Source organism: Salvelinus alpinus, chromosome 20 (genome assembly GCF_045679555.1).
Source record: "Salvelinus alpinus chromosome 20, SLU_Salpinus.1, whole genome shotgun sequence".
NCBI lineage: Eukaryota > Metazoa > Chordata > Actinopteri > Salmoniformes > Salmonidae > Salvelinus > Salvelinus alpinus.
In genome coordinates this window covers 39098590-39124888 of record NC_092105.1, presented here as the reverse complement: position 1 = coordinate 39124888, position 26299 = coordinate 39098590, and the positions used below count along the sequence as shown (strand labels likewise).

General features: G+C 42.7%; 1 protein-coding gene and 1 non-coding gene across 4 annotated transcripts in view; both read right to left on the bottom strand.

Annotated features, from left to right (window-relative positions):
• Positions 1 to 3053: 3053 nt before the first annotated feature.
• LOC139546828 (disintegrin and metalloproteinase domain-containing protein 23-like) overlaps positions 3054 to 26299 on the bottom strand; it is a 35994-nt gene continuing 12748 nt past the window's right edge. The window contains exons 8-27 of one of the 3 annotated variants that reach the window (XR_011669276.1): positions 24769 to 24836; positions 24396 to 24461; positions 23945 to 24013; positions 22933 to 23099; positions 22583 to 22667; positions 22410 to 22497; positions 21042 to 21093; positions 19296 to 19395; positions 19102 to 19173; positions 18927 to 19013; positions 11455 to 11535; positions 11313 to 11363; positions 11116 to 11179; positions 10868 to 10973; positions 10589 to 10708; positions 10282 to 10450; positions 9887 to 9998; positions 7910 to 8000; positions 5588 to 5849; positions 3054 to 4932 (exon numbers count right to left, since the gene is read on the bottom strand). Coding sequence is in view for 2 of the 3 variants with exons in the window: in XM_071355666.1 (XP_071211767.1) it covers positions 4887 to 4932; positions 8985 to 9075; positions 9887 to 9998; positions 10282 to 10450; positions 10589 to 10708; positions 10868 to 10973; positions 11116 to 11179; positions 11313 to 11363; positions 11455 to 11535; positions 18927 to 19013; positions 19102 to 19173; positions 19296 to 19395; positions 21042 to 21093; positions 22410 to 22497; positions 22583 to 22667; positions 22933 to 23099; positions 23945 to 24013; positions 24396 to 24461; positions 24769 to 24836 (1694 nt within the window). In the remaining variant the exon portion in view is untranslated. Of the gene's footprint in view, positions 4933 to 5587; positions 5850 to 7909; positions 8001 to 8984; positions 9076 to 9886; positions 9999 to 10281; positions 10451 to 10588; positions 10709 to 10867; positions 10974 to 11115; positions 11180 to 11312; positions 11364 to 11454; positions 11536 to 18926; positions 19014 to 19101; positions 19174 to 19295; positions 19396 to 21041; positions 21094 to 22409; positions 22498 to 22582; positions 22668 to 22932; positions 23100 to 23944; positions 24014 to 24395; positions 24462 to 24768; positions 24837 to 26299 lie in introns of all 3 variants that reach the window. The other 2 variants (XM_071355666.1, XM_071355665.1) reach the window with 2 other exon arrangements.
• On the bottom strand, positions 14721 to 14790 carry trnae-uuc (transfer RNA glutamic acid (anticodon UUC)). Its single transcript has one exon. It is a non-coding gene; the product is annotated as a tRNA-Glu (tRNA).

Here is a 26299-nt window from a genome sequence, read left to right as displayed (position 1 = left end):
TTCATGACACAGGGCCTACCTACATGTTTATAATACGCTCAAAGTTCATATCACACACGTCTGAGAACAGGAGGTGGTCAGTATCACATGATGGATTTATATACAGACTCAAGCACAGTACAACATGCTCTAACCTCGTATTCATTCTCTACTACACTTTTATAGCTTGACTGCATTATTTAAAGGCCCAATGCATCTGTTTTTATCTCAATATCAAATCGTTTCTGGGTAACAATTAAGTACCTTACTGTTATTAAAAAAATTGAAATTGTCACGACTTCCGCCGAAGTTGGTGCCTCTCCTTGTTCGGGCGGCGTTCGGCGGTCGACGTCATCGGCTTTCTAGCCGCCACCGATCTACGTTCCTTTTTCCATTTGTTTTGTCTTGATTGTACACACCTGGTTTCCATTACGTTATAATTTATTCCAAATTTAACCCTCTGGCTCCCACATAGTTTTGTGCGTGTTTGTTCTTTGTTAAGTAGTCGCTCTTTTGTGTCGAGCTGTAATATTTTTCCCTGTATGGAATTTGTTTGTGATTTTCCGAGTAAAGTACGTTTTTACTCAGTTCTGTGTCCTGCGCCTGACTCCGTCCTATCCGCTGCACACTGACACTTGATAGAAATGGTCAAAATGAAAAATAATTGCTTCTTAGCTAAGAGCAATTTCTCAAGCAATAATTGTGCTGGGACTGTCTGGGAGTGGTCTGAGTGAGGGGCCTAATTGGACGAGCTTAGTGGGGGGGATATGTAACCTAAAAACTAGCTGTTATTAGCAGAGAGGTTTGAAACTCTCTTTGTTATTGATCTAATAAATTATACCGCCTGGTGATGTCGCCAGGCAGGCCAAAACTCCATCCCACCAAATCAGGCTTACATTTCTGCCGGTCTTTTCAAACAGCTCTTACACTAAAACAACATTATCATAATTTTCCCAATTTAACATTTTTATTCCCAACCTCATAGTGTGGAAATACACTGCTCAAAAAAATTAAGGGAACACTAAAATAACACATCCTAGATCTGAATGAATGAAATATTCTTATTAAATACTTTTTTCTTTACATAGTTAAATGTGCTGACAACAAAATGATCAATGGAAATCAAATTTATCAACCCATGGAGGTCTGGATTTGGAGTCACACTCAAAATTAAAGTGGAAAACCACACTACAGGCTGATCCAACTTTGATGTAATGTCCTTAAAACAAGTCAAAATGAGGCTCAGTAGTGTGTGTGGCCTCCACGTGCCTGTATAACCTCCCTACAACGCCTGGGCATGCTCCTGATGAGGTGGCGGATGGTCTCCTGAGGGATCTCCTCCCAGACCTGGACTAAAGCATCCGCCAACTCCTGGACAGTCTGTGGTGCAACTGGTGGATGGAGCGAGACATGATGTCCCAGATGTGCTCAATTGGATTCAGGTCTGGGGAACGGGCGGGCCAGTCCATAGCATCAATGCCTTCCTCTTGCAGGAACTGCTGACACACTCCAGCCACATGAGGTCTAGCATTGTCTTGCATTAGGAGGAACCCAGGGCCAACCGCACCAGCATATGGTCTCACAAGGGGTCTGAGGATCTCATCTCGGTACCTAATGGCAGTCAGGCTACCTCTGGCGAGCACATGGAGGGCTGTGCGGCCCCCCAAAGAAATGCCACCCCACACCATGACTGACCCACCGCCAAACCGGTCATGCTGGAGGATGTTGCAGGCAGCAGAACGTTCTCCACGGCGTCTCCAGACTCTGTCACGTCTGTCACGTGCTCAGTGTGAACCTGCTTTCATCTGTGAAGAGCACAGGGCGCCAGTGGCGAATTTGCCAATCTTGGTGTTCTCTGGCAAATGCCAAACGTCCTGCACGGTGTTGGGCTGTAAGCACAACCTCCACCTGTGGACGTCGGGCCCTCATACCACCCTCATGGAGTCTGTTTCTGACCGTTTGAGAAGACACATGCACATTTGTGGCCTGCTGGAGGTCATTTTACAGGGCTCTGGCAGTGCTCCTCCTGCTCCTCCTTGCACAAAGGCGGAGGTAGGGGTCCTACTGCTGGGTTGTTGCCCTCCTACTGTGACGACCCTCCCACTCTGTCTGCCGTATTCTCTCTTTGTTCTTGTTTCCTTATTAGGATGTCGGTGGGCGGAGTTGGGAGGGTCGTCAGCTACATGGGAAACACCTGGGCCCGGTGTCTCCCAGGATAAATATACCACTTCCCCATTCATGGAGGAGACTCTCTCCATGCAGACACCGTAATAGATTTTGTTGTGGTTTTTTGTGACTTTTTGGTTGTTTGCTTTAGCACCTTTCAACACACCGCATTATCACATTCATGCATGCAAAACACTCACTTACACTACTGATTACTGATTACACACACCATTGTTAATTGCATTTAGGTTACTTTATTTTAAATAAATATATTTTGTTACTCCTTATCTCCACGTTGTCTCCCTTTTGTTACGGGCTTTGAGCCGGTTCGTGACACTACGGTCTCCTCCACGTCTCCTGATGTACTGGCCTGTCTCCTGGTAGCGCCTCCATGCTCTGGACACTACGCTGACAGACACAGCAAACCTTCTTGCCACAGCTCGCATTGATGTGCCATCCTGGATGAGCTGCACTACCTGAGCCACTTGTGTGGGTTGTAGACTCCGTCTCATGCTACCACTAGAGTGAAAGCACCGCCAGCATTCAAAAGTGACCAAAACATCAGCCAGGAAGCATAGGAACTGAGAAGTGGTCTGTGGTCACCACCTGCAGAACCACTCCTTTATTGAGGGTGTCTTGCTAATTGCCTATAATTTCCACCTGTTGTCTATTCCATTTGCACAACAGCATGTGAAATTTATTGTCAATCAGTGTTGCTTCCTAAGTGGACAGTTTGATTTCACAGAAGTGTGATTGACTTGGAGTTACATTGTGTTGTTTAAGTGTTCCCTTTATTTTTTGAGCAGTGTATATGTAAAGCACAGGAAAAATCCCGATTTTGACTGGACTGGACCTTTAAGCACAGTTCTACAGTTCTAAGGCTAAAAAGAAAGACAGAGGCTCTTGGATAAAATACTTCAGTAGTTTATTCGTCGGTCCAACTGTACATGATGCAGTGTTGATAGGGACACGAGATGATGACTAATATGGAGGTTTACACAATGCCAGTGCTATGGCAGCACCTGGAACACACCAACTGTCTGTCTGTCAGCTGGGCTGGAAACTAAAGTCCTGGAAAAGTAACCTGTTGAGGCCTCGGCACATACAGTATGTCAGATTAGAAATGTCATCTTAGATTGGTGGAAAAACACACAAAAATAATATTTTCCTTCGATTCCACAAACGTAAAAGGATGTTCTTTCACTTTTCACTTGGACATGTGAATTCAATTATGCTTTTCCATTCTTTATTTCAGTACTTTGAAGCTAAATGAAACGAGATGTGGGAGTGGCCGAATACAAAAGGTTGTCTGATTTGCAAAGGTTTTTGTTCCATGTTTATACTGATATCATTATTACATTTAATAACCCATAAGTTTGTGCAATATCTTTCTTTGCATAGAAATAAAAGTTAAATGTTTTGTTTGTTGACATGCACCTATCTTTTGTAGCGTATTTTAGCTTGCGGATTTTGGGACTCCCTTATAGAATTATAAGCCCACTATAGTGTGAATGCATGCAGCGTACCAGTAGAGCTGAACTTGATTTCTAGTAAGAGTTTATGGAGAGCGCCAAGCTAGCCAGTATAGTGGGTGTTGATGAGGACTGTTAAATAGTGACACCACCTGATAACACAGGTGGGACTAATCTGCAGGGACACACTGCATGCCTGTCTGCAGCACTGGGAGGGAGAGGCACACAGATTGCAGACAAAGGGGAAAGTGCTCTGTGTGCGACAACATCCAAACATTCCACGTGATTGATTCTTTGGCTTTTGAGTCACTACTGGAAGTACTTAAGGAACCCCATGACGTCAGTCATAGACTGGATAATCTGCGATCTATCTTTCTGTCATCATCGCTGTGCCCTGACCTCTAGAGAAGACACATGTAGACCCCTAAATCTGACCTCTCATCTGTACTGTGTATACTGAACCTGACCCTTGACCTCTATATTGGATAAATACAGAATGTAGCGTGTGGTAACACCTAATAGACAGATTATGACATTGTCTGGTTATCCATAGCATTTTGGCCCAAATCATAATTGCGTTACTGTTTTTCATTAACATTGCCAAAAACACCCGCTATACAACATGCTTAAAGATAAAACAGAAGCAGAGTGTGTCAGTGTAAAATGATATGTTATAATTCAGAATCTGAACTCGTTCTCCTCTTTTATGTACAATGTTGCCCGTTATATACTTAAATTTATTGAATGTGGTCTGCATTTCCCATTTGGGTTCTAGCATGCAGCCCTCTTCCTCTCATTGTGGTGACCTAAGGAGGAGGAGCCTTGTCAGGGTACCACCGGGTTTGTTTTTTAATGAGGCTATCTCCTCCATTTGACGATTCAGTAGTGATTTCTCTCTTCTTTTTTTTGATTTGCTGTGTGTCGTTCATAGCTTTGGTAGCCATGCAAAGTCCTTTAGCGAGGGCCCCTCATGCCAGAGCCAGCGAGCTGCACGCTCTGTGCGGGAAATCATGCCTGGTGAGAGAATATAATGGTGTGAGTTCCGCCTGAACGCCTGTGCACTGGCACTAACGATGAAAGGAAAAGGAGAGGAGTTCTGTGGCTCTAGAGATCAGGATGGGGTTGAAAAAGGCTGCATTTCTACATGACTAAGATGGAATTTGTTAAATTGTCCTCTATTTCTTTTTCAAGTAAATCTAATGCCAAAAATCAGCAGCTGTAAGTGCAGTCCAGAGGATCCCTCTGTGCCCTTCGACCTCTCCTCCGGCCTTATATGGCACTGGCGTTGGGGTCGTACCGTCGCTTCTTCACATTTCTTCACGTTCAGGGGAGAGTTGGGGAAAGAAGACAGGGATCAATACATGGTATATTACTGATGATGGTGGTACAGTCAGTGCACCGTGGAGAAGCAGCCACACTCATCTCTTAGACAACAGGAGCCATATCTGTTCCTTTCGTACTGGACTGCTCCCTGCAGCTACGTGCTTCAGTGAGGTCACTAGATCCCCTAGGTTGATTTGATATGTTCACTATTGGTATGTGTATTGCTGTTGTTAAGTCTTTCAGGTTGACCTATGAGTCAATTCTTCTGCATTGTAATGACATCCATTTTGTGTTTCAAATGTGCAACCATAATATGGTGCTGGAGGCAATGAGAAGAGTCTGTGCTTGTCCATGTGGCATACAGTTAGCTTTCCAAAACACAAGGACAAGGATAGGACACGAATCTCTCATTACCATCTCTGACAGGAAAATACATTAGTTCCATTCAAAACATTACCATCTGGGGGGAGAGAGAGCCAACAAAAATGTACTCTATTAAAGGGGGAAAGAGGAGACAACAACAACACATCAACAACAACAACAACAACGACAACAACACCAACAACAAGATAACACCAACAGGAGAGTTATGCATAACCTCCCCGTAATGTGGCTTGATGTGGGGCTTCTAGCAGTCTGTCATGCACCTGTTTCAATAGTAGGCCAGTGGGAGGTGGCACTATTGATGTGCGTGGTGGGTCATGCAGCTCAATGCGCCGTGTCTGTACCAGGTCTGTGAAGCAGGCAGCAATGGCAGCTGGTGTGGGCGGGTCCAGGAGTCCTGCTCTGCTCTAGGGCGGAGCCTGGCCATCCAGGTGGGTGTGGCCAGCCATGGCACAAAGGCTGCGGCCAACAATATGGCCCTGGCTTCTCTCTCACCACTTCCGCTTAAACTCTCACCCTTGAACCCTCGTACCAGATTGAGAAAAAGATTATGGTAGTGATAAGAGTATGGTAACCCAGGAGCATGTCATCCTGAGTTGGGCTCAGCCTTTGTGCAATGAACTGACCTTCTCCAAGTCAACCAAGTCTACATGCAGAAATATTTTTGGGGGTGAGAAACATGATGCGTTGCTAACTGGCATGCTTTGGTGGCTGCAATATAATACTTATCAACTCCTTATTTTTCCTACTTTAGATTTAGGGTGTCTAACACTCCTGTTGCTTGAAACAGCAGGCTTACTAGCGAGCGATTGGCACTTGATACCTCAGATTAGGGAACATAGCATACTGCATCACACAGTAAACTAGCTGGCTATGTATTATACACTGAGTACACAAAACATTAAGAACACCTGCTCTTTCCATAACATAGACTGACCAGGTGAATACAGGTGAAAGCTATGATCCCTTATTGGTCACGCTAGTGACCACTCTGCAGAGCTGCCTCCATGAGAAGATTAATGACAATAAAAGCCAAACAGCGTTTTTACCCTAATTGAATATTGTATATACACTGAGTGTACAAAACATTATGAACACCTGCTCTTTTCATGACATATACTGACCAGGTGCATCCAGGTGAAATCTATGATTGCTTATTGATTCATTCCACTTCAAATCCACTTCAATCAGTGTAGATGAATGGGAGGAGACAGGTTAAACAAGGATTTTTAAGCCTTGAGACAATTGAGACATGGATTGTGTGTGTGCCATTCAGAGGATGAATGGGCAAGACAAAATATTTAAGTGCCTTTGAACGGGGTATGGTAGTAGGTGCCAGTTTGTGTCAAGAACTGCAACTTTGCTGGGTTTTTCACGCTCAACAGTTTGGGGCGGGGTGCAACTCAATATTAGGAAGGTGTTCCTAATGTTTGGTATGCTCAGTGTATACATGTACAATCTGGAAGAGTATGTGTAAAGGAGGTATAATCTTAATCCATAGACTAAATTAGTAATAAGAACAGTTTGGTCTACAAGTGCTCTTATAAAACGGATTCAATTATTTTTCTGCTAACCCCCCCCAAAAAATATGTTATATTGTCACATACGCCAAATAGGTGCAGTGAAATGTGTTGTTTTACAGGGTCAGCCATAGTAGTACAGCACCCCTGGAGAAAATTAGGGTTAAGTGCCTTGCTCAAGGACACATCAACAGATGTTTCACCTTAACGGCTCAGGTATTCAAACCAGCAACCTTTCTGTTACTGGCCCAACACTCTAACCGCTAGGCTACCTTCCGCCCTAACCAGCAGGTTTAGTAACTGTATTGAACATGCACGTCAAGCTTTGAGCTGTGCCCGTCTTATCAGTTTGAGGTTCTGCCACAGACGCACAGATGCCCACCACCTCTCCAACATAATCTCTATGATAATCACCCTATATTACTGATTGTGGACCTCTATTAAAGTAACTGTCCAATGTTTCCAGATTTCTATGAAATATGTGTTAAATAGTTTTCCTTCCAATTGTACTGTCAAAAAACCTATTTTCTGTGTTCGAATAGTGTGGGCGGATACTGGTCATTAAAAATATTAATGAGAGTAGACTATTGATTGGCCAGCTGGGCCTCTTCAGGAGGATGACATAATCCTCTATGAGGAAATAGCAAGCATTTTTTAAACGCTCTGTTTGAGATACAAGTTTGAAGTGGGTTTTTTAAAGTGTTTTTTCCCCCTCCAATTTATGCTTTGGCCAAAAATACGAGTATAAAATGAGTCAACAACATTATTTGGGTATGAGTTAACAGAATATGAACTTTTAAAAGGGAGATTTTCACTGGACAGTTACTTTAAGACAATGTTAAGTATCATGAGCACAGGCAAGATTACTTTAAATATGTCTATGTTAAGTGTGTGTTTACGGCTTACTATGTAAGTCTATGTGTGGTTGAGCTGACGTACGTATCAGGTATGTTTGTGTGTCCCCTTGGGTCTATATTCTGTAGCAGGAGCTCAAACCCTGGTGTCTATAAGCAGCAGCAGGGATGCCAGAGTCACGGTAGGAGAGACATGCGGCGTGTTGCTTACTTAAAGCCCCATCCAGTCCCCCCCAGCACTATGGCAGCTACCAGGATGGCTCCGGCGATGGAGCCTATTATAAGATTGGTGGCACTAGGACCTGCGAAGGGTTATGGGGGAGAAAGACATGAGTGCCTCACGTATGGCATTTCTCTACACATGGATGATCTTACACAGATGTTAAGAACAAGAACACATAGCATGAGAATACCCATTGAACTGACTAATTACGTCTATGGTATATTTTTGCATGCTCATCAGGCCCTTCGACAATAATGTTACCATGGTAGTGATCGTGAATCTGATGTGATGTAGCACTTTGCTTGTAAATTCAAAGGTCAAGTCTACATTTCAGGGACCCTATTATCTACGGGCGGAGGTTCTGAAAAGACAGACCACTAAGTTGAAAAGTTGGGCAGAGCAAGGGTCCCGATAAACATGGTGGTTAGCACACAACAAACCACAGGAGACCATAGACCTCTCTCTTACTGTATCATCTTAAACTGAGTTGTTTTACTCCTTTATGGTGGCATGTACCTAGCTACAGTCTCACCCTAACCTACATTAGCTTCCGATGACAGGTTACATAAAGGTTATGTCTCAGGTGATCTATATGAGGATTTGAATCGTGGAAAATGACCACATGGCACTATTTGGGAGTCCCAGTCACCACACAGCCCACCACTGAAAGACAGGCTATCTCACTGCAAATCACTTCCCTTGACTGGGGTCTATCTCCATGCCCCACATGCCCCAGAAAGGAGAGGATCAGAAGAGGAGACACATGACGAGTAATAGGAAGAAGAGGAGGAAGAAGAAGAGGAAGAAGAAGAGGAAAAAAAGAGGAAGAGGGAGACTAATAATAATGGGGGAACAACAGGAAATGGCGGGATAAGGGGAATCCATCGATCAATCACATGACACTGAAACATCCAATCACATGACATTTATATGGTCACCACCAACACGAGACAAAGCCACCAGGACGCACACACGGGCTCAGGCCGGGTCACGAGACCCTCAGCCAGCACACTGAGGCACCACAATGAGAGGAAGAGCTGTGGAAACGGAGAAAGATGCTTACTCTACTCCCCACCCTGTGCCTCCAAAAATCACCCCCAGGGCCAGAATGGTCCCTGCTACTGCCCCTATCAGCCTGTTAGTTGCCACGCTCACTGCGCAGAGGGAAAAGGAGCATTATCATTATTACCACCTGGTCACAACAAACAGCAGGCTTCTGTTCTGCTTCAGTAACATGGGTAGAGTGATGCCGTTCCCTTGGCAACTGTCCATTCCGCCTCCCCTCCACCTGCTGTCGAAAGCCCTAGGAAATCCACTGACTTATAACAGCCAATAGAAATACTCAGACATGACTATGTGTTTATGTTCAAAAGGCTCTCTATATCTGTGATGCATGGTGATATTATCAGCCAGAGGCCTCAGCTAGAACATCTTTCTCTATTCTCCTGGGAATCATTAGACGTATCTGTGTACCTGTTCCATGTTATTATAACAATATTAATGGTAATAATAAACTTGATTTGTTTAGCACCTTTCATACAAGCAATAGCAGCTTAAAGTGCTTTTACAATTAGCACTTTAAAAAAAACAATAAAATAACACAATAAAACATGATAGTAAAACAATAAGAGCAATAAAAGTAAACCAATAGAAACAGCAATTAAAAAAACGAATTTAAAAACAATTACAAATTAAACAGACAAACAAGAACTAAATGGCACAGTAGTTAAAAGCCAGTGCCATCTTGAATGACCTTTCAATCACATTGACATGTGCAAATGTTCTGTGACATGTAGCTTTGATCTTTAGACAGAAGAGGGCACTTGATAATAACTGACATATTAACAAATCTACTTTAAATGTGATACAAAACACAATGGACTGACCGTACTCAAGGAAGGACGTTATATTTAGTCTATCATGGAGAGGAGATAGGGACGTTCTGAAAACTAGACGGAAACAAACCCTTGGGTCCTTCGTCTTCTGCGGGTGCAGGCTCCTTGGGGGGGTCAGGCATGCTGCAGTCTGTCCCCGCCCATGTAGTGTCACAGGTGCACGTCGCCTCATTGTTACACACCTGGCCAGGTATGATAGAGGGAGCAAGAGAGGCGGGCAGGGAGGACTTCATTAACCTATGCTCCATAACAAGTGAATACGTCCCAGGTTCAATGGTTACCGCATGCTGGGGACAAGATTTTACACGCTTGTTGAAATTGTAGTGAATATGTCACTTAACTGACATTGTCACTGGAGATACCATTGTGGACACTTATGGCTAATAATAGAACATTCAAGGTTGCGGTAATCGTCTGGGCTCGTATGGGTACACCTAGAGGGTTAAGCAGCTCCCCTGGACTTACCCCGTGGGCTGAGCACACCTGGCTGTTGGGCCCGCTGGGGCAGGTGCTCATGTTGAGGGACTGGATGGGCAGACACTTGCGGTCAAGACACATCATGGACGGCCCACAGGGCGTCCCGTCCTCCACGTAGCCTAAATCAGTCTCATCGTCCAAAAGAACGTGGCCACCACTGTGGACGGAGAGAGAGAGAGAGAGAGAGAGAGACAGAGAGCGAGAGAGAGAGAGGGTGCCGTAGGAGAGAGGTCAGACAGTATCCGTGGCTGGTGTCTCTGTGTGTGGACATGAGAGGTGAGACGGTTGTCTTCACCTGCAGTCCACCAGCCTGCCCTGATGGTTGAAGGAGGTGGGGGTGATGTCTCCCTTCATTATCCCGATGCGGGGGTTGCGTCCTATGTTGCTGCACAGCAGGGACCCACAGAACACATCGCTGCAGACAGAGAGTCCGAGAGAGTTAGAGCTAAGGGAACACTGATACTTTGTGAGTACTACATTGATGTAGAACAGATACAGCAACACTCGAATGTTTGTTCTGGTATAGTGCATAACTACAGTGTACAGTGTATATTTGGTATCATGTTCAACTCACTGCTTGCTGCACTGGAGCCATTTCTCTCCATCCTTCCCACAGTTTCCCTTCTCTGTTCCCTCTGTATTGAGCTTCTCATAGCAGAACTTCTCGGAGCCTCCCGCCTCTGCAGGAAGACGCAACATAGGAGAGGGGAAAGGGATCGCAGACAGCCGTTTCAGATTCTGTCTCAATGCCTTTTTGACTACATATTTTTGCATATCTTGCAGTGAGTAAAGCAACTTAAGCAAAAGGGATTTTGAACTCACTTGAACCCCAGAGGTATTTGCACTGGTTCCCCCTGGTCTTGCACTCTCCACCGTAGCAGCGTCCCTAAAGAGACAAAAGGGCACACTCATTCATTCCCTATCTGTTCAAGCAAGCCTATGGTGACGACCATTTTCTAAATCATACAATCTGAATAGATATGAGTATGTCGTTGTGTCTCAGTGATCATGCTGCTCACCTGGTCGACTTGACAATGGTAGCCATCTTGTTTGTGAAGGTTAGGAGGGCACTACAATGAACGATATACAAATATTTCCTTGAAACAGAGCTGAACGTTTCATCCTTTCTCAGAAATTTATAATAGTTAGAGCCCAACTCACCTGGCCAGAGTCTCCTGAGCATGTCTCTGAGATGTCACAGTCATTCACCGCATAGCGACAACTATAACCTCGCGGGTAGAACTGACATAGAGGGAGAAAAAACAAGAGTGGAATTTCCTGTACCACTTTGGTATCTCATGCAACACTAAGAAAAAACCTTAAGGAAAACGCTGCCCACTGCTGTTCATGCTCCCAGATGATTTTATTGATAACACATTTCGATCCTTAGGTCTTCATTAGGCATCCACATCCCAGGTGGGGGTGGAAGGTCCTATATGTAGAGGCAGTGCTCAGTGACATCACTTCCTGAAACAAGAGGTACACATTTATAATATAGGTTCACAATATCGACATTCAATATAATATACAACCGTACATGCGGGAATGTGATAAATATTTACAGTGATATGTTTTCAAGTCTCTGATCCATGGTCTGATCTAAGTTTCAGAATGAAGTGGAGATTGCAAAGACAGAATATGAGTATATGAAAGTTGACTGACCAACCACACCTGTCATGTACACCCTCCCCAAAATTCACAAGAACATGACCCCACCTATACCAGGCAGGCCCATTGTGAGTGGTCCCGGATCTCTGAAACAGAACATTTCTACCTTTGTAGAAGATTTTGCAAAACCCTGACCGAGCTCTCTACCCACGTACACCAGAGATTCTATTGATTTGATCAATCTTCTGAAATCTGTGGACCACATACCAGAACATTCTATTCCGTGTACTTTTGATGTTACCAGTCTATACACTAACATCCCCCACCAGGGTGGACTAGAGGCCCTCATGTTCTACCTCGATGCTCTTCCCAGCACCAATTGTATTGTGGACTTGGCTGAGGAAGGTTAGAAAAACAGATGGTGCTGAATCCAGAACTTAACTCCTTTCTCCCCAATATTTTCCTCGTTTTTAGATATTTAGATAATATTTTCCTGATCTATACAGGGACTCAGGAAGAACTCTAGGAACTCCATGCTTATCTAAACTCTATGAATGAGCACCTCCTTTTAACCATGAATCAAAATCTGTTTTCTTGACGTGATGGTTATTAAGGACAAAATGTCCCTCTCTACTGATCTTTACAGGAAACCTACGGAAAGGAACACTTTCCTTAGAGGTGACCGTTTCCATCCACCTCCACTCATTAAATGTCTCATGTGTAGCTCTGATGCTTCTTACCAGAAACAGACCACGGACCTCACACAGGGGGTACAAAGAGAATTGGGTCAAACATGCCGATGATCATTTTGAAAGTCTAACACAATTAGAAAGCCTTCAACCAAAAGTAAAAGAAAAGCAGAACATGTCCCCTCATGCTTCACGCCTTGGGGAAGGCATTCAATGACATTATCAGGAAGCACTGGTACATTGTTGACATTCACCCACAACTGAAACCCATCTTTAAACATCCCCATGTATGGTCTTCAAAAGACCCCCAAACCTGAGAGACTTTGTGGCCAAATCTGACTACCCACTGGGCACATATGTCAATTCAACATCTGTTCCACATTGGTTCAACGACGTTGATTCAACCATTGTGTGCCCAGAGGGTACCCACAGGAATTAAAAATGTGGCCAATGTGCCAAATTCAGTTTCACGTACAAATGTGGCTATTTCACCCACCCCTGCACAGGACAAGGCCTGATTATCTGCATGTTTAAAATCAGATTTTACGACTTTGTGGCTGTGCCAGCTAGTGACCACTCTGCAGAGCTGCCTCCATGGCAAGATTCATGACAATAAAAACCAAACAGCTTTTTACCCTAATCGAATAGTGTATATACACTTATACACTGAGTGTACAAAACATTATGAACACCTGCTCTTTCATGACATAGACTGACCAGGTGCATCCAGGTGAAATCTATGATTGCTTATTGATTCAATCCACCTCAATCAGTGTAGATGAACGGGAGGAGACAGGTTAAACAAGGATTTTTAAGCCTTGAGACAATTGAGACATGGATTGTGTATGTGTGCCATATAGAGGGTGAATGGGCAAGACAAAAGATTGAAGTGCCTTTGAACTGGGTGTGGTAGTTTGTGTCAAGAACTGCAATGGTCCACCAACCAATGGACATCAGGCCAACTTGACACATCTGTCGGAAGCATTGGAGTCAACACAACATGGGCCAGCATTCCTGTGGAACGCTTTCCACACCTTGTAGTGTCCATGCCATGACGAATTGAGGCTGTTCTGAGGGAAAAAAGGGGGGGGGGGGCAACTCAAAGGAAGGTGTTCTTAATGTTTTATACCTGTATATCACTGTAAATATTTATCACATTCCTCATGTTTAATTTATTAGGATCCCCATTAGCTACTGCACATGCAGCAGCTACTCTTCCTGGGGTCCACATACATGTACAAATACATGACAAAGTACAGAACCATCACAGACAACAACAACATAAGATATTACATGACATTTCAAATACAAAATACAAATAAAATAAGTTATATATTGAAAAGACACCAAGAGACAACAAAAGTATTCATACCCCTTGACTTATTCCACATTTTGTTGTGTACAGCCTGAATTCAAAATGTATTTCAATATTTCTTTGCTCACCCATCTACACACAACACACCATAATGACAAAGTGAAAACATGTTTATAGATATTGTTGGAAATATTATGCAAATTAAATACAGAAATATCTAATTTACATAAGTATTCACACCCCTGAGTCAATATGTGTTAGAATCAGCCTTGGCAGCGATTACAGCTGTGCGTCTTTCTGGGTAAGTCTCTAAGAGCCTTGCACACCTGGATTGGACAGTATTTGCCCATCATTCATTTCAAAATTCTTCAAGCTCTGTCAAATTGGTTGTTGATCACTGCTAGACAACCATTTTCAGGTCTTTCCATAGATTTCGAAGCAGATTTATGTCAAAAGTTTAACTTGGCCACTCAGAAACATTCACTGTCTTCATGGTAAGCAACTCCAGTGTAGATTTGGCAATGCGTTTTAGGTTAGTGTCTGGTGGAAAGCAGACTGAACTAGGTTTTCCTCTAGGATTTTGCCTGTGTTTAGCTCCATTGCTTTTTTATCCTGAAAAACTCTTGTCCTTAACAATTACAAGCATACCCATAACATGATGCAGCAACCACTATGCTTGAACATATGGAGAGTGGTACTCAGCAATGTGTTGTATTTGGCCCAAACATAACACCTTCCATGTTTTACAATTTAGTCATTTAGCAGACACTCTTATCCAGAGCAACTTACAGTAGTGAGCGCAAACATTTTCAGACTGGTCCCCCGTGGGAATCGAACCCACAACCCTGGCGTTGAAAGCACCATGCTCTACCAACTGAGCTACACTTTATATACAGAACAAAAGGTGAACTACTTTGCCACATTTTTTTGCTGGATTACTTTAGTGCCTTGTTGCAAAACAGAATTCATGTTTTGGAATATTTTTTATTCTGTACAAGCTTCCTTCTTTTCACTCTGTCAATGAGGTTAGTATTGTGGAGTAACTACCATGTTGTTGATCCATCCTCAGTTTTCTCCTATCACAGCCATTAAACTCTGTCACTGTTTTAATGTCAACATTGGCATCATGGTGATTTAAATCTCTGAGAGGTTTCCTTCCTCTTCAGCAACTGAGTTAGGAAGGACGCCTGCCACTTAGGAAGGACGCCTGTATCTTTGTAGTGACTTATACACCATCCAAAGTGAAAGGGATTTTCAATTTTCTGCTTTTTTAATTTGTACCCATCTACCAATAGGTGCCCTCAGGCTGTAACACAACAAAATATGGAAAAAGTCAAGAGGTGTGAATACTTTCTGAAAGCACTGTACCTATTCATATTCTTATATACATTACAGATCAATTAGATGGGGCAGCAGGTAGCCTAGTGGTTAGAGCGTTGGACTAGTAACCCGGAAAGGTTGCAAGATCAAATCCCCGAGCTGACAAGGTAAAAATCTGTCGTTCTGCCCCTGAACAAGGCAGTTAACCCACTGTTTCCAGGCCATCATTGAAAATAAGAAGTTGTTCTTAACTGACTTGTCTAGTTAAATAAAGATCTTTAGAAAGAGGAGCTGTGATACAATATGTTTCTTAAAGCTAAACTTGCTTTTTGTCTGAGTAATCTCTGGTGGCAGAACATTCCATGATGACATGGTTCTATACATAACTGAGCGACACATTAAATGTGTTTTTGGTTTGGGTACCGTGAAGAAACCCATAGTGGCGGGTCTGGTAGGGTATTTGTGTCTGTTTGAAGTGTATACAAATGGATTATACAAGTGGTTAGGCATTTTCAACACACAAATGTTTCTTAAAAAGACTACAAGAGAAGCCACAACCATGAAAAACTATCATGCCTGTTGTTGTGACCATTGAACAAGTTGAAGAAGCTGAACTCCTACGAGTAACATCTGTGTGTGCAGGCAAGCTGCTTTATTTTGAGCCAGCTGCAGCTTTGCTGTCTTTCTTTGCTGCACCTGACCATATTACCAGACAGTAATCAAGATGGGACAAGATCAGAGCCTGAACAACTAGTACAGTTGATTTTTGTCTTAAAAACGCAGATCATCTTTTTATAACAGACATACATTATCTCTCCCCATCTTCACAACAACTTTGTCAACATGACTTGACCATGATGACTGACCATCCAATGTTACTCGTAGGTGTTCAGCTTCTTCAACTTGTTCAATGGTCACACCCTTTATGCACAACTCCAGTTGAGTTTTAGGTCTAAGAGAATCCGTTGAACCAAATACAATGCTTTTGGTTTTAGATGTATTTAAGACCAGTTTATTGTTAAATACCCGACACTGAATGTAACTCCTTGCTAAGAGTCTCAGTGAGCTCACTGGCTGTAGGTGCTTATGTGTAGAGTGTGCAATCATCAGCATACATAGTAATTTTAGCTTCTTGTAAGACAAGTTGCAAATCATTCGTAAAAATAGAGAAGAGTAACGGCCCAAGGCAACTGCCCCGAGGGATACCGCACTGTACATATCTGATGTTAGAGAAGCTTCAATTGAAGAATACTCTCTGGGTTCTATTAGATAAGTAACTCTCCAACCATGTGATGGCCGGTGATGAAATCTAACAATACAGCTCCAACTATGTTCTTATTATCTATTTATTTTAGCCAATCATCAGTCATCTGAGTCAGTGCAGTACAAGTTGAGTGCCCTTCACTATACGCATGCTGAAAATCAGTAGTTAACTTGTTCTTTGAAAAATAGCATTGTATTTGTTACAAACACAATTTTCTCCATCAATTTACTAAGAAGAGGCACCAAACGGATTAGTCGGCTGTTAGAGCCAGCAAAGAGTGCTTTACTATTTTTAGGTAATGGAATTACTTTAGCTTCCTTCCACACCTGTGGACACACGCACTCCTTTAGGCTTTGGTTAAAGACATGGCAAATAGGCCTGGCAATACAATCTGCTACCATTCTCAATAGTTTCCCATCTAGGCTGTCTATACCTGGTAGCTTATCATTATTGATGGATAACAATAATATTTTCACCTCTTCCACACAAACTTGACCAAACTCAAAACAGCAATCCTTCTTTTACTTATTATTAATTATTTTCAATACACAAAATATGATGGTTTACTGTTCAATGATATCATTTCACTTCTCAGTTTGTCCACTTTGCCAGTGAAATAGTAATTGAAATGATTGGCTATATCAAAAGGTTTTGTTATAAATGACCCATCAACCTCAATGAACGATGGAGATAAATTATATTTTAGGCAAGGTGCTCCAAAGTCTTTTCCCATTGTTTTTCATGTACTTCAGTCACACAATTTCTCAATTGACAGTATGTGAACCAATCAGCTGAGCAGTGTGACTTGTTTGCCACCTTTTTTGCATAATTTAATTGAACCATACACTTTTTCAATTCATCATCGATCCAGGGGGCTCAAACGGTTCTCACAGTCCGTTTCTTAACAGGTGCATGTTTGTCATCAATTGGCAAGAATAATTTTACAAATACTCCAAGTGCTGCATCTGGATTCTCCTCCTTATACACTTCAGAACAACATACATTTTTTACATCTTCAACAAAACAGTCTCGAGAAAACATATTGTATGATATCTTATATATAAATTTAGGCCCTGCCTTTGGTACTTTGGCTTTCCTTGTTATTGCCACAATGTTATGGTCACTACAGCCAATGGGAACTGATATTGCTTTGGAGCAAAGCTCTGCAGTATTAGTGAAGATACGATCAATACAAGTGGATGTCACAGATCCAACACTATTGGTATACACTGCAGTTGGTTGAGTGATAACCTGGGTCATGTTACAGGCATTAGTCACAGTAAGAAGGTTCCTCTTGAGAGGAGAACTAGATGATAACCAGACAATGTTCAGGTTACCAAGAAAATAAATATATTTGTTAGCATTAGAGACCTTATCTAACATCACACACATATTCTACAGATACTGACAGTTTGCCTATAGCAGCATACTAAAAAAAGAGTATGGTTATGTGTCACAGCATCATCGGACAGAGCTTGTTGTCATTGCAGGCAATCTCAACGCTGTGCGTTACAGGGAAGACATCCTCCTCCCTCATGTGGTACCCTTCCTGCAGGCTCATCCTGACATGACCCTCCAGCATGACAATGCCACCAGCCATACTGCTCGTTCTGTGCGTGATTTCTGCAAGACAGGAATGTCAGTGTTCTGCCATGGCCAGCGAAGAGCCCGGATATCAATCCCATTGAGCACGTCTGGTCCCTGTTGGATCGAAGGGTGAGGGCTAGGGCCATTCCCCCCAGAAATGTCAGGGAACTTGCAGGTGCCTTGGTGGAAGAGTGGGGTTACATCTCACAGCAAGAACTGGCAAATCTGGTGCAGTCCTTGAGGAGGAGATGCACTGCAGTACTTAATGCAGCTGGTGGCCACACCAGATACTAATGTTATTTTTGATTTTGACCCCCCACCCCCTTTGTTCAGGGACACATTATTCCATTTCTGTTAGTCACATGTCTATGGAACTTGTCCAGTTTATGTCTCAGTTGTTGAATCTTGTTATGTTCACACAAATATTTACGCATGTTAAGTTTGCTGAAAATAAACGCAGTTGACAGTGAGAGGACGTTTCTTTTTTTGCTGAGCTAATATTTGATATATTGACTGTTGATATTGTGAACCTATATTATATATTTGTACCTCTTGTTTCAGGAAGTGATGTCACTGAGCACTGCCGATATATACTGTATATAGGACCTTCCACCCCACCTGGGACGTTGATGCCTAATGAAGACCTGAAACGTTGTATCAATAAAATCTCCTGGGAGCATGAACAGCAGTGTGCCGCATTTTATTTTGATCTTTCACGAGTTCACCTATAACTCCAGCACCTGCAAGAAATGACCTGGACGTGCCTATGTTCTTCAGCTTTTGTACACTAAGAAAAAAGCCATTCTGGTTCTTAGTGAGCAGACTTACACAGTGATTAAAAAGCCCTTACCAGACAAGTGTTGTTGCAGCAAGGTCCATCAGCACAATGTGCACCATTAGCTAGGGAACACTTCTTGCAGCACTCCTTGTAGCACTCCTACAACACAGACGACATCACCAGTCTGACACTGTATTCGAATAATATAACTGTGATGTAAATAGAATAATATTGCATCGTAACTCACGGATCTAGCTCCGCAGTCACACTCCTCTCCCACCTCGATGTATCCATTCCCACACTCTGTGGATTCAAACAGCTGCCAAAGCAAACACAATCAGAGGGTTATTATGGTCTTTTTATTACTGGTTATATACAGTATCTGTCTTTGATTTTCTGCTGTATGACAACCACAACATGAACTATTCTCGTCTGACTCACCTTGTTTGGCCTGTTAAAAAGACAGGATCCACCGCCTTTCAGCAGGAATTCCTTGTAGTCTGAGATGCTGCATTTGGAGAACATCCGGGGATGCTGGACCCTGGAGGTTAAGGGATACATCCACCTTTAACATCCAGCTTTTAAACCCCCTAGAGTCTATTGATGCATCGGTTCGTCAATCTAAGTAACATAACACAAAAATCCCCATCAAAATCTGTCAGTTTAAGCTAAAGATATCATTTTTTTGCATGGGCTGCGTCTCAATTCATCACATCCGCCAATGGCGTCCTTCTGCATCTGTGGTGGAAAGTGTCAGAGCTACAGCGCTGTCTGTCAGACCAGGTGAGATCCCGAAAATCGATCTTCTCACAAAAACATCTGTAGCACTCGAACGGTTTGGTCAACAATGTATTATGACCTTTCTATAGAAAGGGGACGTAGGGCGACACGATGGTGTTTTCCGTTTTGCTCTACGGCTCCCACAAGTGTCACGGGACTCGTCTGAAGGTAACCCATACAAATGAATGGGAAGTACGGAGGTAGTTTTGTGCCAGCAAAAATAAGTGGTTACATAAGTGCAAAACTATTTTTTGTACAATTCCTGAGCTTTTTTATATCTCATAGATATAGGACAGAAACTTCAAAATATTATTCCTTATGATTTATTTTTTGACTGTCTTTTTTGTCATTTATGAATGTGTTATTCAATGCATTTCTATGGGCTATAGTAGGCCAAATGTAATATTTTATAAAATTATTTTTGTTTATTTTTCAGACCTAATCCCAATTGAGATGTTGTGGCAGGACTTGAAACGATCAGTCCATGCTTGAAAACCCGCAAATGTCGCTGAGTTAAAGCAGTTCTGCATGCAACAGTGGGTCAAAATTCCTCCACAGCAATGTGAGAGACTACAGGAAGCATTTGGTTATAGTCATTCCAGTTAAAGGTGGTACAACCAGTTACTGAGTGTAAAAGGGCAATTACTTTTCCACACATGTTCATTGGGTGTTGCATAACTTTGTTTATGAAATAAATGAAGTAAGTATGTACAGTAATTGTTATGTTATTTGATCACTCAGGTTCCCTTTATCTAATATTAGGTTTTGGTTGAAGATCTGATTACATTCAGTATCAACAATAGGTTCCCGGAACTGTAAATGATCCATGGTATGACTTAAAAACAATTCCATGAGTCAGCTTAGAGCAAGAGGCTGTATGAGCAGTCAATCACGTCAGGTGACGCACTCTGAGCCAGTGTGCCTAAAGAGCCGCTGTCAACAACACAAGCATGACGCCAGGGCACCTTTCACATGCTAATGCTGGTCATGACCCAGGAGAGACTCAGCTGAGCTGCAGCTCTGCACACCCTGTCATTACGCGAAGGGAGAGCCATACCCTGCTATCATGGAGAGGGGCTGGGGGACTGGGGGATAGCAGCTCGTTATTGCACATTACCGTCACACAAATCCACGGAAAGAATCTATTCTCTCTCCTAATCGAACCTTTAATTATAACATCTGCTTCATGGTGTTATACTCTGTCTCTCTGTGTGTGTATGTGTGTGTGTGTGTGTGTGTGTGTGTGTGTGTGTGTGTGTGTGTGTGTGTGCGTGCGTGCGTGCGTGCGTGCGTGCGTGCGTGCGTGCGTGCGTGCGTGCGTGCGTGCGTTTGAGAGAGAAAGACATAGAGACAGACACAGAAACAGAGAGAGAAAGTGAGAATAACAGTTGAGCAGTAGAACATTACCCAGTATCCTCCATGATGCAGCCCACCCAGGAGTCAGCACAGCCACATTCCTCTGTGAAAGAACAACACACAACATGGCTATCATACAAAGAAATTGGTACAAACATACACTACTGTTCAAAAGTTTGGGGTCACTTAGAAATGTCCTTGTTTTTGAAAGAAAAGCACATTTTTTGCCCATTAAAATAACATCAGATTGATCAGAAATATAGTGTAGGCATTGTTAATGTTGTAAATGACTATTGTAGCCGGAAACGACAGATTTTTTATGGAATATCTACATATGCGTACAGATGCCCATTATCAGCAACCATCACTCCTGTGTTCCAATGGCACGTTGTGTTAGCTAATCCAAGTTTATCATTTAAAAAGGCTAATTGATCAGTCTCAACGTCAACAGTGAAGAGGCGACTCCGGGATGCTGTCCTTCTAGGCAGAGTTCCTCTGTCCAGTGTCTGTGTTCTTTGGCCCATCTTAATCTTTTCTTTTTATTGGCCAGTCTGAGATATGTATTTTTCTTTGCAACTCTGCCTAGAAGCCCAGCATCCCGGAGTCGCCTCTTCACTGTTGACGTTGAGACTGGCTGCCAGTTGAGGACTTGTGAGGCGTCTGTTTCCCAAACTAGACACTCTAAAATGTACTTGTCCTCTTGCTCAGTTGTGCACCGGGGCCTCCCATTCCTCTTTCTATTCTGGTTAGAGCCAGTTTGCGCTGTTCTATGAAGGGAGTAGTACACAGCGTTGTACAAGATCTTCAGTTTTTTGGCAATTTCTCGCATGGAATAGCCTTCATTTCTCAGAACAAGAATAGACTGACGAGTTTCAGAAGAAAGTGCTTCGTTTCTGGCCATTTTGAGCCTGTAATCAAACCCACAAATGCTGATGCTCCAGATACTCAACTAGTCTAAAAAAGGCCAGTTGTATTGCTTCTTTAATCAGGACAACCGTTTTCAGCTGTGCTAACATAATTGCAAAAGGGTTTTCTAATGATCAATTAGCCTTTTAAAATTATAAACTTGGATTAGCTAACACAACATGTCATTGGAACACTGGAGTGATGGTTGCTGATAATGGGCCTCTGTACGCCTATGTAGATATTCCATTTTTTATTTTTATAAATCTGCCGTTTCCAGCTACAATAGTCATTTACAACATTAACAATGTCTACACTGTATTTCTGATCAATTTGATGTTATTTTAATGGACAAAAAAAATTATTATCTTTCAAAAACAAGGACATTTTCTAAGTGACCCCAAACTTTTGAACGGTAGTGTATGTGCCTAAAATGTTTTAAGCTGTTCCTTAAATAGTGTCTGTCTGTAAGGCAGAAATTAATGTGCAGTGATGAATGGGAGCCAGTCTCTGTACTTCTCTTGGCGGCTGGATCCCACTGGATGCCTAGGTTCTGTGCCAAGCTCTGGGAGAGTGATGAAGCCATGGTCCACGTGGTGCCATACTGCAGGTACAGCAAATCAGCAGTTACTCGTCTGCTCTGCTGTAATCAAACAGTACGATCATGTACATTAGTCAGCATATCTTACCTCGTTGACCCCTACTCCACGGCTCACAGAGCACATGCCCCCGAAGTACGCTGCGCTGCTCCGGCGGTAGTGGAAGGTCACATTGCTGTGCATCAAAGAGACACAGAGTAACTATCAAACAGACAGGTAGACGGACAAGTGAGAGGTATTCAGCTGCCCTTGGAAGACAAATGGAAGTAGATGGAAATGTTTTGCTTTATTGCTAAAGCCAAAGTATTAGGGCCTAGTCCTCTGACATGCTCTAATATTCTGGGAAGCCATAAGGACTCAGTGTGTAAGATATACTAATGGCAGTCTGGCGAGTAGCAGCATGGGTTGGCCCCGAGGGACAGAGAGGAGAGGGCACTTACGTGAAGAGGTGCACAGAGTCAGCGTGCTGCTTGATGCTCTGCGCCCGGTACTTAGAGAAATCTTTCAGCATGTCCAGTGGCTTCACACTGATGGGAATGTGGTCCTTGTCCGTCCATATCTCCACTGCAACCAGAACAACCCGTGTGTGCAGGTGCTCCTTAAAGACCTGTCATCGGCGCATGATGGGTAGTGGGAGGACACAGAGAAAGAGAAAAAGAGCGCGAGAGAGAGAGAAATGACAGCACAGGGACAGGAGAAGAACACTGGGTGTGAATGATCATCTGTACTGTCTGAGGACAGACATGGGACAGGGGACAAAGCACACTGGGAGCAGGGAGAGACAAGGGACTGTTATTGCACATCACGGCTACACAGAGCAACAACAAACACCGTAGTGATACAGTACAAAATCTGAATAGCACAGACACGAGTATGGGGCCGACTCAGGGTACAGGAGATGTACAGTGTGATACATGAGGAAGTGGTCATTACTGGGTTCTACCTCTAGGTGCTCTCTAATAACATGTTGAACAACTTTTCTCAATAGACATACGCATAACGTGATATACACCACTGGGGGCTGCTGAGGGGAGGACGGCTCATTATAATGGCTGGAACGGAGCAAATGGAATGGCATCAAACCATGTGTTTGATGTATTTGATACCATTCCGCTGATTCCGCTCCAGTCATTACCACAAGCCCGTCCTCCCCAATTAAGGTGCCACCAACCTCCTGTGCTGGACGCATACACATAAACGTTTAGGTATTCCTGTACTTTGCAAAAAACACAATCATTGATTCAACTATGATTACACTGAAAATATACCTCAAGGTACACAAACATATCAACAGCCAGTAAAGTATCAGAGTTTAGCCTTATTCTGGATGTTCTGGTGGGCACCCTGATACATATACCAGAAAAAGGAAATAGAGGACTGAATATTTGTAGAGTTTAAAAGAGGCACAAAGTAAAGAATCAGTTCTCAGAGCCAACTGAAGAGGTTACTCACAGCATCCACAAAGTTCACCACTGACTTGGCAAAGTTCCTGGTGTGCTGCTTGGCCTTGTGTCGCTTATACTGCACCCCACACAAAAATAATGGCACATAGCTTTGATTAAAAAGGATTATTAAGTGCAATTTGAATAAATACATAAATATACCAATTTTCTCCGACACCATTTTAAAAATGCATAAAATATGCATGTTGTTTTTATGACGGTCCAACAATAGAATAAGACTGGTGTTTTCAAATCTGGACAATGGTTATGTTAGATAGGATATGAATCATGCGTCCACCACATTCAATCGTGTTGCACCCTCTTGTGGGCATAGTTGGTTGAATACTATTTTGAGTCATTCTTACAGTAAAAGACATTGCTGAAATATTTCACACCAGCTCACTCATATTTCCTGTCTTGTGTCTATGTGTTGACTGTTTTGTTTTTTTGAGGGCACATACCATATTGTGGTCACTGACAATCATAATCTCCAAATACTTCATTTCCTCAAAGACATTCCGAGGCATCTGGGAAAAAAACACAGATCAGTTCACTTTCATAACACACAGACATGAAAGATGTATAGAGGAAGACAACAAAAGACAACATGTTGTGTGGTGCTGAGTTGAGTTGCAAATTATGATGTGAGAGATAAACAAAATTAAAAGAGGTCACTTTAAATGATGGACCTATACTGGGAGGCTACGTTGTAACCCAAGGCTACATAACACAATAACTTAACACACTACATAATACAGCAGGAGTGAATGAACTTACAGTAGGTGGAGTGTGTTACAAAATCCTTTTAAGGGACTGATGAGGTCACAGACTTACAGCCCGCTTTTTCCTGCGCTTCAGCCAGGACATGTCATCCAGCTCCGAAAGCAGCTGCTCCTCCTCCACTAGAGAGACATAGAACACATTAAAGGCCCAGTGCAGTCAGAAATGTGATTTGCCTGTATGTTATATATATTTCCACGCTATGAGGTTGGAATAATACTGTGAAATTGTGAAAATTATGATAATGTTATTGAAGTGAAATTTCAGCCTGTTTTGTTGGGATGGAGTTTTGGCCTGCCTGGTGACATCACCAGGCAGTGAATTAGTTAATAGACCAATAAGAAAGAGAGTTCCAAACCTCTCTGCTAATAACAGCTCTTTTTTCTGTTTTCCCCTTCCCACTCAGACCACTCCCAGACAGTCCTAGGAAAATTATTTCTTGAAAAATGGCTCTTTGCTAAGAAGCTATTTTGTTTATTTTTGACAAGTTTAATTGAAAACAGTCATACTGTATAAAAAAAAATCATGACAGTTGTGATGGAAACAGGACGTTTCGATACAACTGAATAAATAAGGAAAGATAAATAGTTTGTTCGATATGGTGGGATCTTTTTGTGTTGGTACAATTGCGAGAAATGGCGGTGGGAACGCCTTTTTGCACAAATATTGATATAATAACCATCGTATAGAAGTAAACTTGGATCACGCGATGATATAGTGTGTGGTCCTCAGGAAACCATACAGTTGATTAGGCTACAGATGATAGAAGTTGTGATGAACTTCACAGGGAGGTGAAAGTGCAAGGTGATGAGCTTGATGCTCCTTTCCAATAAATATCAACGGTCTTATTCTGTTGAAATGATGATCGATGCTTGACTGCCGCTTGACAAATACAAATATTTTCGCTCGTATCCATAATTATCTCATCATGTAGACTAGCCTACTGTATCTGCGAGCTGTTTGCTAGAGCCCAGGTACCAAGACCAGAGTAGGCACATTTTCTATTTAACACAACAGTTTTTGTGACAATTATCGGTTAAAGTTGAAAATGCGATGGAATCACATTGAACTTTAGATTTTTAACTTCAACTAAAAAGTACATTTTGGGTGCACTACGTCATTATGCAGTGATTTTTATCTCCAACAAGTCAGTTTGCATGAACATCTGTCGCCAATTGGATGGAAACCTAGCTAGCAAGCTACTTTCAATGTTACCCAGACGGCTGCATTGGACCTTTACCCGGGAAGAGAAACACACCAATGTATAGGGCAAGATACAGCTGCCATAGGAGGGAAACCTGCTGTGTCCTGTGACACAGTCCAGATCTGGGTCAAATACATAGGTCAAATACATTGAAGTATGCATAGGTCAAATACATATAAAAGACAATTGATTTACCTTGGAGTTTGTTCTTCACTAAGGCAGCCCCCCGCACCTCTCTGATTCAGAGGGGTTGGGTTAAATGCGGAAGACACATTTCAGTTAAAGGCATTGAGTTGTACAACTGACTAGGTATCCCCTTTTCCCTTTCACTCCATTGGTTCCAACCTACTGGGCAAACCAAATCAAGCGCAACACAGCTAT